The 19,431-nt window shown below is 36.0% G+C and overlaps 1 protein-coding gene across 4 annotated transcripts in view; it reads right to left on the bottom strand.

Moving 5' to 3' along the window:
- The window catches only part of LOC126457941 (zinc finger protein ubi-d4), a 253,583-nt gene that overhangs the window by 41,666 nt on the left and 192,486 nt on the right, over nucleotides 1-19,431 (bottom strand). For all 4 annotated transcript variants that reach the window (XM_050094664.1, XM_050094665.1, XM_050094667.1 and 1 more), the window contains one exon: nucleotides 15,767-15,905. In XM_050094664.1, coding sequence (XP_049950621.1) covers nucleotides 15,767-15,905 — 139 coding nt within the window. The remainder of the gene's footprint in view (nucleotides 1-15,766; nucleotides 15,906-19,431) is intronic.

Raw genomic sequence — 19,431 nt, 5'->3', positions numbered from 1 at the left:
TAAGTGTCAGGAAGTCGTTTCTGAAAGTATTTGTATGGAGTGTAGCCATGTATGGAAGCGAAACAGGGACAATAAATAGTTTGGACAGGAAGAGAATAGAAGCTTTCGAAATGTGGTGCTACAGAAGAATGCTGAAGATTAGATGGGAAGATCACATAACTAATGAGGAGGTATTGAATAGAATTGGGGAGAAGAGGAGTTTGTGGCACAACTTGACGAGAAGAAGGGACCGGTTAGTAGGACGTATCCTGAGGCATAAAGGGATCACAAATTTAGCATTGGAGGGCAGCGTGGAGGGTAAAAATCGTAGAGGGAGACCAAGAGATGATTACACTAAGCAGATTCAGAAGGATGTAGGTTGCAGTAGGTACTGGCAGATGAAGAAACTTGCACAGGATAGGGTAGCATGGAGAGCTGCAACAAACCAGACTCAGGACTGAAGACCACAACAACAACACGCTAAAGAAACAGTTTAGTGTGCAAGACACATTTTTAAGTGAGACACGGCTTTTCACAATACTTTGATATCTACGATGCTATTAGAACAAGAAGCACCACATCAGAACATTAAATACAAAACATGCACATGTTGACAATGAAGTTATTTTGAAAACAATGAAGCTGAGTGAAAATTATTTGTCACAACTGTTCTGCTTTAACTGTGGGGAAAATGAAACAAAAATTAATTAATTGGTAACATAGACTGTAGGGTTGAACCTGCCTTGTTTGCGAGTTTCCGTATCAGCTAGAAGACAGCAAATACTACACCAGCAGCTGGTCAGAGGCATGTTGCAATGAGAAGAGGTGAGAAACCAAGAACCTACTGAGAAAACTTTGTAACTGCTGTTTTAGAATCTATATCACAAAATACAAATATTGATGAAAGAAGTGTACATTGCCAACAAAAAAAAAAAGTACATTGATGAATACTGGAATTTCTTTTGCACTAGCCATGTACCGTATTTACTTGAATCTAAGCCGCACATTTTTTCCGGTATTTGTAATCCAAAAAACTGCCTGCGGCATAGAATCGAGTGCAAAGTAAGTGGAAGTTCTGAAAAATGTTGGTAGGTGCCACCACAACTAACTTCTGCTGTCGAATATATGTACGGCTACACAGGCATGCTTTGCAGGCACAAAGATAAATACTGGCGCCAAAACCTCTGTGTCAGTAAATAAATTAAAGAAAAGGTAGAAGAATGTAAACATTATGCCATGTATTCTTTCGTGTTTGCTGCTAGCTCATTTAAATCCTGTCTGCCTAAAAACTAGAGTGATACAAAAGCAAACACAGCAGAATATACATGTCACGTCATCTACATCTACATTGATACTCCGCAAGCCACCCAACGGTGTGTGGCGGAGGGCACTTTACGTGCCACTGTCATTACCTCCCTTTCCTGTTCCAGTCGCGTATGGTTCGCGGGAAGAACGACTGTCTGAAAGCCTCCGTGCGCGCTCTAATCTCTCTAATTTTACATTCGTGATCTCCTCGGGAGGTATAAGTAGGGGGAAGCAATATATTCGATACCTCATCCAGAAACGCACCCTCTCGAAACCTGGACAGCAAGCTACACCGCGATGCAGAGCGCCTCTCTTGCAGAGTCTGCCACTTGAGTTTATTAAACATCTCCGTAACGCTATCACGGTTACCAAATAACCCGGTGACGAAACGCGCCGCTCTTCTTTGGATCTTTTCTATCTCCTCCGTCAACCCGACCTGGTACGGATCCCACACTGATGAGCAATACTCAAGTATAGGTCAAACGAGTGTTTTGTAAGCCACCTCCTTTGTTGATGGACTACATTTTCTAAGCACTCTCCCAATGAATCTCAACCTGGTACCCGCCTTACCAACAATTAATTTTATATGATCATTCCACTTCAAATCGTTCCGTACGCATACTCCCAGATATTTTACAGAAGTAACTGCTACCAGTGTTTGTTCCGCTATCATATAATCATACAATAAAGGATCCTTCTTTCTATGTATTCGCAATACATTACATTTGTCTACGTTAAGGGTCAGTTGCCACTCCCTGCACCAAGTGCCTATCCGCTGCAGATCTTCCTGTATTTCGCTACAATTTTCTAATGCAGCAACTTCTCTGTATACTACAGCATCATCCGCGAAAAGCCGCATGGAACTTCCGACACTATCTACTAAGTCATTTATATATATTGTGAAAAGCAATGGTCCCATAACACTCCCCTGTGGCACGCCAGAGGTTACTTTAACGTCTGTAGACGTCTCTCCATTGATAACAACATGCTGTGTTCTGTTTGCTAAAAACTCTTCAATCCAGCCACACAGCTGGTCTGGTATTCCGTAGGCTCTTACTTTGTTTATCAGGCGACAGTGCGGAACTGTATCGAACGCCTTCCGGAAGTCAAGAAAAATAGCATCTACCTGGGAGCCTGTATCTAATATTTTCTGGGTCTCATGAACAAATAAGGCGAGTTGGGTCTCACACGATCGCTGTTTCCGGAATCCATGTTGATTCCTACATAGTAGATTCTGGGTTTCCAGAAATGACATGATACGCGAGCAAAAAACATGTTCTAAAATTCTACAAGAGATCGACGTAAGAGATATAGGTCTATAGTTTTGCGCATCTGCTCGACGACCCTTCTTGAAGGCTGGGACTATCTGTGCTCTTTTCCAATCATTTGGAACCCTCCGTTCCTCTAGAGACTTGCGGTACACGGCTGTTAGAAGGGGGGCAAGTTCTTTCGCGTACTCTGTGTAGAATCGAATTGGTATCCCGTCAGGTCCAGTGGACTTTCCTCTATTGAGTGATTCCAGTTGCTTTTCTATTCCTTGGACACTTATTTCGATGTCAGCCATTTTTTCGTTTGTGCGAGGATTTAGAGAAGGAACTGCAGTGCGGTCTTCCTCTGTGAAACAGCTTTGGAAAAAGGTGTTTAGTATTTCAGCTTTACGCGTGTCATCCTCTGTTTCAATGCCATCATCATCCCGTAGTGTCTGGATATGCTGTTTCGAGCCACTTACTGATTTAACGTAAGACCAGAACTTCCTAGGATTTTCTGTCAAGTCGGTACATAGAATTTTACTTTCGAATTCAATGAACGCTTCACGCATAGCCCTCCTTACGCTAACTTTGACATCGTTTAGCTTATATTCATATTGTTCTTAAGCTGAATAGTGATACAGTCAGAAATGAAGCACGGCAACTGACGAGATTTTTAAATCTAAGATGACTAATTTCTGTGCAGAATGTAATGTACTAAATAGGCGTCTGCAAAGATTTTCAAATGGAGAAAAATGTTTGCTAAACTCTTGTTCAGAACATCTTCTATCATATGCAGTCTATTATTTGGTTCTTGTTGATCATTATCAAAGAAAGCAACCCAATAAGTAACAACAAATAGCAGTCTCTTGCCATTGTTTTGCTTACGAGACAATTCCTCACTTTTTTTTATTGTAAGCGGCGGTAGCGCGCACAAAAGCAAGCCATGCCGCGAGCGGCGACAGGTCATAAACACTAATTATCAGAATGCGACAAACAGTGCATGACAGTACAATAATGCATTTTCAGCTTACGTTAGAGTGACGTAAACACCTATAACAAAGAGATCGGCACTTATCAGATCAAAGCAAAATAAGCAATTGATTCAAACGAGATGAAGCACCTTAAAAAGGAAGGGTACCCATATAAATACAGATGGAGTGCCTGACACATAGCAATGGCTACTTGGTAATGCTTAACTGTTAAGATTATGACTCGAACCAAACTACTGTAGCTGTATCTTCATCCATTTGACCGAAATTGTGTCTCATGTTACAATGGACCAACTTTGTTTCGATTTGGAGGTGCGGTCTAAGACTTTCCTCTCCCCTTGAATTTCGAGTCTCAAATTTCAGGTGCGGCTTAGATTTGGGAAATTGTTTTTCCCTTGATTTCGAGTCTCATTTTTCAGGTGCGGCTTAGATTCGAGTAACTACTGTGCTAAATATTTGTGGCATACTAAAGATGTATGGGGACTTGACCATATTCCTACTTTACGTGGGAGATGCTCTTTCAATTCAGACATTTGAGCGTGGTTTTTTATTCAGTTATAAAGAAACACTTTGATTTAATAGCTTTACAAATATTTCAGCTTTTTGTAAATTTGTCTGCCTTTTTCTTCATCACTTGAATGTGGGTTGTGATCTGCCTTTGTAATCATTATGGAAATTCTACTGTTGATATACTTCTAAATCTGTTAAGGAACCAGGATTGTATATAATTTTGGCTGTACTCATACAGATAATAATATTAGACAGATAGCCAAGTTTTGAATTAAACAAGGAATCCACAGTTATTTTGCTAAAGCAACGAATCTAATAATATTACAAGTTCAACAGACAGAACAACAGATAATTATCTGTGCCACAAAAATGTGTAGCCTGGCTTCAATAGCCTATGAATGAAACAATTTACAACAGCAACACTTAACTCAATTACAAGGAAAATTGGAGGGTTTAAAACCGAACAGCTTCATCTTTTGATTTCTAAGCTGCATATGATTGGAGTTTGCATTTAATCCAACATATTCTAAGAGAATAATGCAATAAATTTTCTTCACATTCCTTTTGGGTCTATTGCTATGTAGCAACATGAAAGACCAGAATACTAAAATAATAAAAATTTCATTGCAGTATGCTTTCTCTGGGTGTACTCTAGGTCTCAAGGAGAGCTGCTGCCATAGAACCTAAACATTACTTACTTTGCCATTTAAAAATTTCATATTGCGACACACCACCTCTCTCAGCAGAATTTTAAAGTAACTGACATCAGCCATAGAAAGCTATGTGGTTATATCAATAAAATGAACATTCATATTATGAAGATGTTGCTGGATTTTGCAGCTAATGTGTGGAAAATAATGTGAGGAGAAGGGGGGAAAATCCCCAGTGAACATTAACTTTTAAATCAAGTTCCAATTTCTTTTCAAACATATCAGCTTATCTGACAATCTAAATTTGATAGTTCCTTGAACTATTACGGTAATCAGTATTTAGTTAACAGATGACTTTGTTACGATAAAAAAATCACAGTGCTGAATATCTATTTTGTTCGCACATTCTTCAGTAACATTAATTACTATGTGTACTATCAATTTTGCCAAATCATGTGAATCTGTTTCTGAAGCATTTTACTGTATCAACAGAGGCATCTGATACCTGACCTAACAAATAATAAAAAGTATTCAATCATTTGAAATCAACAATATTTTGTTATGAATGCTACATGCTACACATTCAATTAATTCATTTCCCACACCCTAGAACTGTGTGTGTGTGTGTGTGTGTGTGTGAAACAAAATTTTTTTGGCTCTTTCGCTTTTTGTTGCCCATATTTGTTTGATTTATATCGTCTTGGATGATCATGAGTTATGTGAATATGTGACAGAAATATTTTATTCCAGTTTGTGTGTATAAGGTCTGCAATGGGGCCTTGAGTATAGATGTCCAAGTGGTCAAAGAACTGAATGAAATTCATCTGATTATTACATAACTTTAAAAAAATAAGATACCAGCAAAACTTTGGTGAATTAACACCTACCTGCTGAAAGTCGCATTAAAGGGGGGAAATGCAATAAGGAATCATACTGTGCCGAAGAACGGTGAATTTTCACACTTGCTAGCACTGAATGTTCTCTGACTGTCAGAATTACTGAATGTGCCTGTGTCCATACATAAAATGAGAAAAACAACAAAGAACAGCACACGTGCCACTTCACAGGTCCTCGGCACACTTTTAAGAATAGGAAAATTAATATTCACATATTTGTTTGACTAAAAGTGTATTTATTGTTATTTTTTTCAAGGGAATGAAGGACAAATGTACTGTTCATTACCAAACTGCAGAATGAGCAAAATTATTTTACAGAACACAAGTACAGACAGAAATACAATACAAAATATCAATCTTTAAATCATATGCAGTGACAGCCAGAGAAATACAGTGAGGACATAAATCAATTCACCATTCTACAAAGCTGGACTGCAAGTCTGTGTTACACATGACTACTGTATGATTCCAGTGGATTGCATTACCAGTTACATAGTAGTTTAATGAAATCAATGAGAAGCAGTTAAGTGCCTGATTCTGAGAATAACTCATAACGTATGTGCAACATGAATTTACAATGACAACATTTTAAGTAATTTAAGAAACATCAAAAAAGAAGTTTTCAATATATTATACATGGCAGAATATAAACATTTTTTTTACAAAATAATAGATCTTCTAACAGCAAAAGGCAGAATAAGATGAGAGCAACAACTAACAATTTATTTTGAATAACATAGTGCTGGAAAGTAATGCACATTACAAACTATCACAAGTGAGTATTTCATTTACTACTAATACTTAACAGCAAATATAAGCTGTAACTACTACAGAACATTAAATTTTTATTTATATTTTGACAAAATATGTCTGATACTTTTTAATGTAAAACGGCAATCATACATTTAAAACAAAATGTTGTTCAAATGTCAGAAGTATCTGCTACTTATTTATATACAAGTTCTTTTCCATAGTTATCATTTTTTCAAAATTAAACAATTCAGAGACAGAAAATATAAATGAATATTCTGTAGCAACAGCTGCATGGTGTTCATTCATACTGCTCTTTCTTAATTTTCATGCACACATCCAGCCACACACCCACAGCCACACAAAATTTAGGAACTAAGTTCTTAAGCTCTTGTTTGTTGTTCCACAAGTTTTGGTGTTCCAGAATTTTTCCTGCAATACTGTAAGGATTTTCATACAAAAATATAAAAAACTTACAAATCAAAAAAAGGAAAAATGATGAAATGTAAGGACTGCCACTCAAAAGTTATTAAGATTGACAAAGTTGATAGTTCTAATGAGACTAACGAAGTGCATTAATAATTATGTTGAATGTTTTGGTGTTTTTTCCATTACTTCCACAGAGGCTAATCATCTGTGTTAATAACATAAACAGTTTAAAAATTTTATAAGTAAGAAAAAATACCGTTATTTCCCTCCCTGGATAGCTTAAGAATCAAATGGTCTACACATTAAATCTCAATAAATCTGTGTATATATAAAGTAAAATATATGGTAATGTATTACAATCATTACTTCTGATTGAAAAGGCACGTGTTTTAACCATATGGCTCTCAGACAAAAGTTTGAAATATTATAAGCATTCAAATGGCAGTCATACAAACAGTAAAAGTGGAACACAGGTAAAACATGCAGACTATGTGAAAATAATTTTATAACACCATGCAACATTATAATATAACAAGCAAAACTATTTCTTTTCATCATTGTTCCTTTTTTGTGAACACTACTAAGTTTGGAAGATGTACTTCCCAAACACTTTGGTTACCAACAACAAAAATTATAAAGTTCTGAACTTCATTACTTGAAATACCTAACAATAATAAAAACAACTGCACAATCAACTGCCAACTGCATTTATTCATAATGTGTACATCACACATAATCTTGTGTTCTCTATGTACCTAATGCAGACAAGGCCAAACAAAAGTCTGCCACTCTCATAACTAATTTCAAAATTCAGCAATTGTTTATTGAATACAGGATTCTCCGATACTTTTATCAAGTGCATTTCCTACCTACGGATCACTTGACAGTGTCAGTATGTTTATAAACCCATCGAATAAAGATAAGAATTTCAAAACAACTTTGGGGGTATTGACAGTTGTGGTGGTTGGAGTGTTATACATAGCATGAAAACATATTCAGTACAATGAGAAAATTGTATATCACAAACACTATAAAATCATGGTGAAAAGCATTCTGGTTTAAGCTTTTTAATGCCTAAGTTTCATACTTAAATTAGAATTATCTAATAATTTGAAGAACATAGTGAGAATGCCACTCACATAGGTACGTACATGTTTTAATGAGAGAGATGATTAAAGAAGTGCAAATACAACAATGTTAACATGAAATATTTTCAGTAAAAACAACATATTTAAATACACTGTTTGATAAAAATGCAAACTAATAAATAAATAAGACAAAAATTATCATATCAACACGCTTTGGAAGTAATATCACATTATTTATATAAAATTTTAAAAATACATCTACAAACAAATCTGTAATGCATAATTCAGATTAGTCATTGTTCCTCGAGGTTTGAAAAATGGGCAATTCTAATACTGTAATATCACCTATGAGGTTGACCCTCCTTGGATTCTGCTATATTAACAACACAAATGAACTATGGACTCCCTTATGGAACTAGCACAAAAGATATCTAACATAGGTGAATATCAGAGAAAACTTATCATATAAAGAAGTAAGCAAAAATATTTTTTTCTGAGTATATATTTCCTATTATTTTGTTTTCTTAATGTTTTTGTGAAAAATGCCTTCACGAGTGGTTTATTATGAATATGTTCTGTATATTAAATTTCTGATAGGGACAGATTGTAAACTACTCGAATCCTTTGACTATTGTAACCAACAAGTTTTAAGATATACATTACAATAGAACAACTCTGTGCTCTTGGAAAAAATATGCTGTCATCTGAATGGCATGATGATGCTGCACTAATATTCTGCATCATTTTAAGAATTTAGATTAAGTGAAAATAACTTCTGGCCTAACAGTCTACAATGTTGTTTGAGACGAATTATCATTAAAGGAGATCCTTTGCTCCCTCAAAGACTTAACTATGAAGACTGATAAAAGCTACTAAAAATTCTTTCCCAGTGGGTGGAGAAAAAAGGCACAAAGATCAGAAATAGGTGATACAAGACTGAAAAAGATAGTTAAAAATATTTTTAAGATATGTACATGGTAGAGCATTGCAAACACTTTTGCAACATGAAATTATAAAGAGACTAAGAATTGACAAGAAACGGACATAAACAGTAATTTTAAAAGAATTAAAATAGTTTGGCACTTTCTTGCTGATAAGTGGTGGTCAACATACTTATTTCTCATCAACTTGAGCTGCACTGCAAGTACAATGTAGTTGGCTGGGGCAATGTAGCCATGAAGGCTGTCTGTGGATATGTGTTTTCTGTACAAGTTAGGTCACCAGGAGGACAATCGTCAAAAGTTTCATAACATTTTCAGTTTTGTTTTTGAGTCGCCTATTTACTACTCAACACCTCAAACTACAAGTTGAGTTATCGCTTTTAAATCCTTCATTATTTATATTCCACCACGGACCTTCCATCACCACATAGCCATAATGAGCAAACAGACAATGACATACTGAAAATGATAGCTAAACTTTGTAAGAATCCAGTGGCAGCAAAAGAAATTGAAGGCTGCAGAAAAGCAGAACAAAAGGTAAAAGAAGAAATGAAGAAATGAAACAATAAAAAGGCTATCAACAAAAGTAATCACTTAACATAACACCAAGAACTAGAGTATGTTAGCAACAACACTTGAAACAATCTGAACTTTGTTTATTATTGTTTTGTGTTATTGGTTGAAGAGTGAGCGAAGTATGTACCAGTGAAAAGAGTAAGGTTTAGAATCAAAACATTCAAGCTTTGAAGTCATGAAGCAGGAGTATGTGATCTCTCATAATACACACATGGAAGGGAACCAAATTTGACAAAACATACAAAGACAGGCCTCCATTAATTCAGATTGTAATGGCAGTTGTAAATTCAGTTCTGAACAAAGGGTTTGGCCATCGATGATTCCTACACTTCTCTCCTCGACTAACTGATCTACCTATTTCTCACAGGTCTGATATTTGCATACTTGTGATGCTATCTGGAAGAGACATGCCTCTATCATGTTGTAATATGAAGCACAAGAGGGAAAATTGCTGCCTTTCAGCAGGGGAAAGGAACAACATTTCTATGGAAAGATATGACAAACATTTGTATCTTGGGCACAAATAACAAAGCCCACAGTAAAGGTTGTAAGCAAATTACATTGAGAGATGTCAAAGCCAACAGCAGTTGTGGCATATAATGACATGTCATATCTAGGTTTAATTTCCAATCAGTGCCATAAAAAATGTGTGAATATATTTGGAATTTAATTACAGTCATTTAAAAAGTCGCATGTAATTATTGAGATGTTTGTGATGTATCTTCATATTTTATATAAAATGTCTCTTACTAATGGCATTTTATATAAAATGTCTCTTACTAATGGCATTTTAATCAATAAAAAATTACTAAATTTTGGAACATAATCTATAAAATATTTGTTACATAAAATGATGAAGCCCAAGTGGGAATGACAAGCTCAGTATCTGTAGGTAAGCTAGTTTCCATCTACACTGATGGGGGAAAAAAAAGGAAATGAATGAAGCTACAAGTACACACTTCTCACAGCACAACAATCATCATGATAGTTTGTGTTGCTGGTACAACAATTTGTGACCATTCCTCTTGATAGAGAGGTCTCTAGCACTCAAGCTATTGTAAATTAATGAACAAAACTTGCAGGCCAACTAATAGATCTTCCATCTGCGCTTTCTCAGTACCTTCTACTAAGTCCATATATTACTAAATTTACAGTAAGGACATCAACGCTCAGAACCATGGCACAATAAAACCAATTTACATACATTAGCGTGATATGTGGAATTCATACCCTGATGTGACAACTGCAATTTGAAATTTGTATGTCAGCTTATCTGACTAGTTCTATGGACTCCTGCTTCAGACATTATTAAGGCGATGTTACCCTTCTACCCCAAATAAAATTAACTGCCAAATTCTAAGCTCCAATATATGAGTAGGTCTACAAAATCGAGGGAATGAGCACAGTTTCCCTTCTATGCTACAGATAAATATCACTGCAGCTCTATAGAATGACAGGCATATCCAAGCAACAATTTTCTGCATGATTGGTTATATATTGATATTGTATCAAGTTAAACAAGATGTGAGCTTACTGCTGAGATATTTCACTACCTAACATTTACCAGGACTGAATGGCTAATTTTACAGATATATAATATCCAAGAAAACTGATTACTTAAACAATTACTCATGAAAACAGATAAGCAACTTCAATTGTCCATTTTCTATAACATTAAAAGCTTAACATAATAACCATATCTCTCTCTCATTTTGTATACTATGCATTCTTGAAATATTTTGTCTCATTTATTCCCTAATATAAGGTTCAAAGTAATCAAAGAATTAGATCTTATTCTGTAATGGCATAATCACAGCATAAAAAAAAAACTGGCATAATCAGAGTGGCAATGCTAACTGTTGTGAAATAAATGGACAAGAAGCGGAAGTGGAGGAAGAAGAATGGCATATGACTACAAAAAGAATAGTGGTGCAAAAGAGAAGATGAGAAGAAGGAAGATCTAAACAGTAGATATCAAGTGTAACACCACTAATCCTAACGAATCTTGGAATGTGTATTATATGCCTCCTGATTCAATCTCAAAAGACATATGCAAATGAGGATAAAAATATCAATGAGAGAAAGTGCACTAGCAAGGGCAGGTAAAGGAAGAGCAGGATATAAGGTTAGGGGAAAAAAGTGGCGGGGGGGGAGGGGGGGGGATGGGCGATGAGCTATTTGCTGCCATATAAATAATAGACAAACATTATATGCTGCAAAAATTAACTCTTCTAATAAATAGTATTAACATACACGGAAAAAAAACAAAAACAAAAAACACTTCATTTCTACATCACTTTCTCAGTACCAATATGAAAAGAGACATGTTTGTACCATTATACTGATTTTTTTTATAGTAAAAATCAAATATCATAAAGAAGTGATGTGGTGGGTAATTAATAATGGTGAGTCAACATTTTATTATGAGGAACTTTCGTAATATTTGTACTGTGCCCACTCAATTCAGTTATATATTCATTTGTAGTTTGAATTTTACAATATGCCTAAGAGCTAAACTACAGAAAGGAAAACAGTTATCAAAAGGTGACAAAACAAAAACAATGATACAAAAGAGCACATTTCCACTATTTTCAGCAATGAAATGGTAAACTATGAATAAGACACACTAAAAAGCAAGGTTTTTTAAAATTAACTTTACAGTTCATCAAACTTTCTGACAATAGCTCAAATCTATATGAGCAAGAGAGAAAAGAAAAAAGAGAAAAAAAAACCTTGAAAAAGATGATGGAGTTCTAAATGGACGAAAACAAGGGAAGACATGAAACACTGCAGTTCATTAATATAGACGAATTACATTTAAAGGAACAGTGAGTAGCGAAAGGTTTATGAATTTCATAGTTAGTGCAAAATGATGTGAATGACTAAGGAAAAGAATGCATAATGAAGAAAGGACAAAGGTAGCCATTAAAGGAGTATTAAAATTCATTCTAACTAGGTTACAGAAATGCACATGTTGTAACAGCTGATTTATGTTTCTGGAGATTTGAAACAGCAGTGTGTGTGTGTGTGTGTGTGTGTGTGTGTGTGTGTGTGTGAGAGAGAGAGAGAGAGAGAGAGAGAGAGAGAGAGAGAGAGAGAGAGAGAGAGACGGCGGGGGGGTCAGAAAGTCAATACAGTTAATTTAGCAAATCTGGAATTTTTGGCATCTTTTCAATAACTGAACAAAAGCTGCACACACAGGAATAGTAACATCATTACTGTCAGTACAGTTTTGTCACTGGTTGACAATCTCAGAAAAAAGTAATCTGTTCATGAAAGACTAGTGAAGCTAGGGAAAATTTGTCTTCTGAGAAGCTTGGCATAATTTAAGTGTAAAAACAGTTGTGTTTCGCAACTGTACAAAATGTTTTAAGAGCACTAGAGACACTGATGTCTCAGTGAACAAGATCACATACAAGAAAGAAATACAAATTTAATAAACAGTCAGTGTACACTAAAAGGAAATTATGTGGATTACGATGGCATGGCTGTGGAAACTTAGAACAACAATATTTATTTCAATTATGTCAGTTGCTAAGTGAGAAAATGTTCAATGTAATTTGGTACAAGTAGATACATAGTTATGAATAGATGCTCATTCTGCAGGATGGGAATACAACAGAGAAATGGCAGATGAAGCTGACTGCATTTTTGATATGAGGAACCACATTTTATGTGATGTTTTGGAGGTGATGGTTAACACAGAATAGATTTACCATGGAAAACTCTATAACTGATTGAAACTGATAGTATGTCAAGTACTGGTTGTCTAGAAATGTGGTGTAAGGATATGGAAAGAATAATATAGGAATGTCTTATCAAGGGAGAGGTATTCAGAATAACTGAAAACCCTGAGAGGACATTGTGTATCCTAATGCACTTCTCCTCCTTTTCTCACAGTCTTCTTTTTTTTAGTGTTAGTTTTTCTTCTCTCTCTGCTTAACTGCGTAAGTCTTCTGTTGTGCCTCTTTCTACATTTATTTGATGTCCATCTGTCTTGTAGCAATAAGTTTCTTTTCTTCACATTGCCTTTTCTTCCCCCACCTTACTTTGTATGAGTTCCTCCTATGTCAGATCACATACAATTACTGTATCAAGTCTCATACTGCCACATCAAAGTGGCTTCTGCTTTATGATGTATGCCTCAAGGTCACCACGTGATTGACTCAACAGTTACAAATAATTATTTTAGAATAGCAAAATTGCTATGTTTAGCTATCAAAATTTTGATAATCAAAGCAAAAGCTACAATAAATTCTTAATCTCTTCAAACTGTTTTATCACTCAAAACTTTGTCTATTCCCATTCATTATTACAATATGAACTTTGGGTTACATAGTAAGTCAGCAGTCACAAACAACACAGTAAAATTTGACAATTGTAACACAAATGATACCTGACCTCCTCCAATATAAAATTTCAAATTACTCCATTATCATGACAGACTTTTGTGCATCAAACATACGTACCGATATGACATAATGAATTAGAGAACTAAACTTTTACATGCCAGTCATTCTTTCCACTCATATGTAGAATACAATCCAATCTTAATGATCAATAACTGTAACTGCTGCATACAGTTATTCATTAACAATTTACATATTTCAAGTTGAAGGAACAACTTTATAAGTAATAGTCGCTAATTTGATATTAAAAAAGATAAAGTGATCTAAACTGAAATTAAATTCCATTACTGCAGCATACTCATGAAATTTCATGGTGAATAAAACTGTACTTGCTGTTTATGGAAGATTTCTCTGCTATGTGCATCATAGAGACTTTATCTATATTTTGATTCATTCATTTTGTAAAAAATACACACTCTAAATTGTTCAACAAACTCTTAAAATTGTTTGTAAATGGCTGTATAATGACAATGCTGTAAGCAGGTTGGGATCACTTCATTAAACATCTTTTCCATTTCTAGGCAAAAAATGCATATGCTTATAAATAGAAAATTTGCAATTTCTGTAACTTTTTCAGGTCTTTAATTCACAAAAAATCGCATTAGGATGATAACAAGAGATATTCTGAGTGCTGTCCTGCTGATTTGTAGTACAGAAATGAATGAATATTTTTCTTCTATGGATGTAAGCATATTTTTCACACTTGTTTCTACAGAACTCAACTGTGAACTGACTAAGTCAGAGAATTAGCGTTTATGTTATCTAAACTACATAACCTTTCTGCATGTAGAAAAAGAAGAAAAACTTTTTTCAAATCACTTCCAAAAACAGCAACAAACCCAGTGAAGCAACCATTTCTGCCTGTTATTCTGTTGGAAACCAATTGCACTATGTGCAATGTCACAGGATATAAATGTCTTAATGTTGTGGAAAAAAAAAAAAAAAAAATTAGTCCTTGATAAATAACTTTTGCACTTGACTTTCACAATTTTTTTCTTTCACATACATTTTTTTATGGAAGCTCTTTTGTTTGTATTTTTATACCATATTTTCTAACACAAAATGTTGATTTTTTCCTAATACTTAAAACAAAACTACAAAATTTGGAAAATTCTTTTCTTATCATAAATAAGTTTCAGTGATAATATAAGCTCTTCAGATATTTATATTAAAATGTATAATTATTTAAACTCCAACAGCACTGTTAAAAAATTGCACTATAGCCCTATAAACAAGAAGAAAATTTTCTGAATATTGTTTGTGAGACTCACATGTTTATTATCACAGATACTTAGGCATTTTAGCCTGATCTACAATGAATATAATTGCATCTCTGCTGTCAGATATGTTTCTTCGTGTTAGCGGAAATAAGAATGTTAAACTTAAAACACCAAATTGAGCTATCTACGCTAAGGCCTGAAGATGCGTCAATAATCAGATATGAACTGCTTTTGTCCTGAGATATCCTAAAAGGAAGTCAGAATTTGACTTTTCTCATAGAGTAACAATATATATTTGTTAAGTCACTTCAGATTATTTGAAGTAACAACTGTTATGGAGATTTGTAACTACCCTTATGCTGTTCTAGTAAAAATCTCAAGAGCTTTCCAGTATCATCAAGATCACAAATTGCAGTAAACGGTTTGAAGTGGGAAATAGTAGCTTCCACACAGTAATTTTATAGCTGCATATATATTTCTATGTGGCAACATTTCACAAAACATCATGTATCACAATAAATAATCTTTTTTAATTAACAATAAGAATTTCACTTTGCTCTACTTGACAACAGCTCCCTCAGATTTATATCTCTGCAGATGCTATTGCCACCTGCATAAAACTCTACATTCAAATGAAATCAGGCTATAATTCTGGGAAGCATTACGAAAAAGAAAAGAATCAACTGCTTTCAGCAACAAAAAATGGATCATTTTTCCGACGTGATCGTCCTTTACCACGGGCTCTCCGAGAAGGAGGTGGAGTTGTCCGCCTACCTGAGCGTCCACAGTCTGAACAGGACACCAGTTCCTCTGAATGACCAGTCTTCTTATTCTCCTGGGCATCACCAAGACAGAAATCACAATAAGGGGAAGGTGCAGCGCGGTCCTTTTCTTCTGGCATCAATGTCATTACCTATGAAAAATAAAATTGCTTTTCAGGTCAGTTTTATTTTTGCCACCATGTACAATATTAATTCACGATTATTTCTGTCTTTGCAGATGTATTTTATCATCTGCATCAAATTATATAATTCAAATGAGATCAGGCATTGGTAATTTGTTAATCAGGCACGTCTACACGGACAAGGAAAAAAATTCCTGGATTCTTCCCAAATTACCCAGTTGAAAATAGTTTTTTTCCCAGATGAAAATACATTTTTTCCATGTTAAGTGACTGTATTCTTTCCCTCGGAACTGTAAAACGTATCAACCGTTTGAATGGTTAAAGTTCTATAAACTGACGTAGAACATATTTGAAAGATCTTAGATGCGCAACAACAAGTACGCTGCATATTTTCGCATTAGGATATGCTGCATATTTTTGTATTATGAAAGTACAAATTCGAATTCCACCAAAAACAGCACGTCAGTTTCTGAAGCATTGAAATCGAGATTGCAATGTCCTCTTGTAAGCCAGTCATAGCTCATGTCAAGTAATCTCGCCAGCCGATGACAGCGCATATTCAGAGCATAGGGCACGTGATGTAGACAGCCAATAGCATCATCACTGTTAAGTAGCGCGAACAGACAAATAGGAAAAGTCAATGGTTTAATTTAATATACATGGTGTAGCTACAAGAAAAGCTAGGCTTCTTCATATAATATTGGTCTCGAAGATCAATAAGCTACAAGAAAAGCTAAGCCTTCACTTATAATGTTGGTCATTTTCTGTATGTGTTACAGTCACAGACCTATCACACAAATGCCAGTAAAACTTCAATAATGACACGTGTCTCATTTTCTGGGCTCAAAATTCTTCTAAGTGGCCAGTCCTCAAAATGTTAAGTTTTAAATGAGAGTTAGATGCTGTGTGATTTAAGAAATTCATCGCACATCCTCATACACAACATAATTTATCTTGCGTAAAAGGAAATTTACTTTGAAAGCAACGCTTTTCAAACCACCATTTGCAATCGAGTGGTCCATTCTTTCCAACATCTACTCGACTGATCATTTCCAATGTGCTACCCATTTTCTGACTTGTACCCCACCTGCGTGCACACCCAAATGACGGCTTAGTATGGCCGACTGGCAGCTTTACTCCTCCCTGGTGACAGTCGACAAACAAGATTTCTCCAATTGTGATGACCAGGTGGACTATCTTACAAACGTTTTCCTTACTGCTGCAGAATGTTCCATTCATCAAACTTCCTCTTTACCTCACTGTGTCCCAGTTCCTTGTTGGACTGAGGCATCCATATTCCAGCAGCTGAACTTCACACTACCTGCAACTTTCCTGGTGGGTGTGAACCTTCCATCATCTTGGCTTCATACAGCGGCCCATGTTCATCTTGGCCTTCAATTGCTTACTAAGGACACTACTACCCCAACCTCCCTCTATTGCCTTCATTTACATGACCTTCACATGGAACTTCACGACTGTACCTTTGTGTGCACTGGATGGCTCTCGGACTGACTGTAGTGTTGGTGTGCCTTCATCACTTGCACCGATGTTGTTCAGTATTGGCTTCCGGCACAGTGCTCAGTATTTACAGCAGACCTCTTCGCCCTGTATCAGGCCACGGAGTACATCCGGCAACACAGAATTTAAATTGTGTCATCTGCTCAGACTCTCTCAGCGCCCTTCAAAGCCTTTGTGCGTTATACACCGCCCATCCATTAGTGCAACGAGCCGAGGAAAACTGTCACTTCCTCACTCTTGATGGAGCCACTGTGCTGTTTATGTGGGTTCCTGGTCATGTCAGTCTGACAGAAAACAAGGGTGCTGACACTGCTGCCAAGGCTGCAGTCCTTGCACCTCAGCTCACTAGTTCAAATATTCCCTCCGAAGATCTCTGTGTTGGTGTCGGTCAGGAGGTGATGTCACTTTGGCATCCCCTGCTCCTCTCTCCATGGGAATTAGCTCCAGGTTATGAAGCCTCTCCCCAGTGTCTTGGACGAAATCCTCTCGGCCCTTCCACTGCGAGGAGGTCATTTTAACTAGGTTGCGTATTGGGCACTGCCTTTTTAGCCATTGTCATTTGTTAAGTGGTGCTCCCCCACCACTTTGTGAACACTGCAGCCAACTTTTAACTGTCTACCATATCCTGATGAAATGGCACTGTTTACATTCCCACTTGGGTTTGCCATCCGAGTTATCGGCCGTTTTAGCGAACTATGAACCGGGCTGTCGACGGAATTTTACTTTTTATTTGTTGTAGCAATATGGCCAAGGCCATTTAATTTTTGGTTCTGGACCTCTGTTTCTTTATGGCGTATTTTATAGACCTTTCTCCGCATCTCTGTTTTTAACTGTCTTCTTTCTGTCAATTGGGATCGACGTGTAGTTGTTTTTAACTCTTCTCTTTATCTCTGTGTTTCACAGTTTTGACATAGGCGCATATGACCCTAGTTGTTTTTGTGCCCTAAAACAAAAACCATTCGCAATATTTTCCTGCTACCCATTAGAAATAGGTTCATTTCACCATTTGCCACAGAGTGCCAGAAAACAGGCATTACTGCAAGTGCACAGCTACGATTAAGAGATCTTAATTACATCATAAATGAAACAGGATATCAGAGGATACTCCAACAGCATTGGAATTTCATAAACCATACTAAAATGCATAATTTGGCTTAAAGTACAGATTCGTATGTTCAGATTCTTGACGAAGTAGGCCCCAACCTGATATTAAGCTTTTCAGTGTGGTCTCTGGGATGTAAATTTTCTTGGAACACTCCTTCCATATTATTTCATGATTGGTTCTTCATTATGGCATAAGGCTGTATGTGCCAAAAGATGAACACGTGCAGTTGAAATTCAGTGAACAGTTGAAACCAGCCTGTAGTGTGGAATCAAACACTTCGTTTCATATAAGTTGACTGCCTCAGTAGGAAAGATTAATAAAAGCCAAATTTCTTTAACAAACTGACAAAAATAACTATTTTCTGCAAGGTGATACTTGACAGCCAAAAATGTGGAAATAAGAAAACTGTAACTAATGACATACTTTAGCCTTCTGTAATAATGTGCATGTATTTTAATTCACTTGATGGCTCCCAGCCACAGAGATCCGTTTTTGTTCATTTGACATGAGAGCTGTAAATGAAGAGGAAACAGCAAAATCACTACACATAAACACTGGTCAAGTGGGGACTACTCGCTCCCATCCACAATTCAGATTAATCTGCGTGTACGCGAATCTGAGAGGTTGGGTGTGTGAGAAAAATTTTTCTTGGTAGCATATGGCTTGTTGCTACTGCCGATATAGCTAAAAGGCACACTTTAAGTACCCAGAAGTGAGACACAAAGAGAAGGTACTGCTCATACGCAACTCAACTGTGCTTGAGCCTGCTGGCATCTGCTCAAATGAACCTAATGGAAACAACTGTGACATCACGCTCATAATTTGTTGTTGTGAAGTTTTGTCTAGTCTTTGCCCTAAAGCCTTTGACACATTTTGCTGTTGGCAGACACTTGTGAGTGCAGTGTGTTTTGT

The sequence above is a fragment of the Schistocerca serialis genome, chromosome 2, assembly GCF_023864345.2.
Source record: "Schistocerca serialis cubense isolate TAMUIC-IGC-003099 chromosome 2, iqSchSeri2.2, whole genome shotgun sequence".
NCBI lineage: Eukaryota > Metazoa > Arthropoda > Insecta > Orthoptera > Acrididae > Schistocerca > Schistocerca serialis.
Note: the sequence above shows the minus strand (reverse complement) of the source record. Positions and strands in the feature narration are given on the sequence as shown.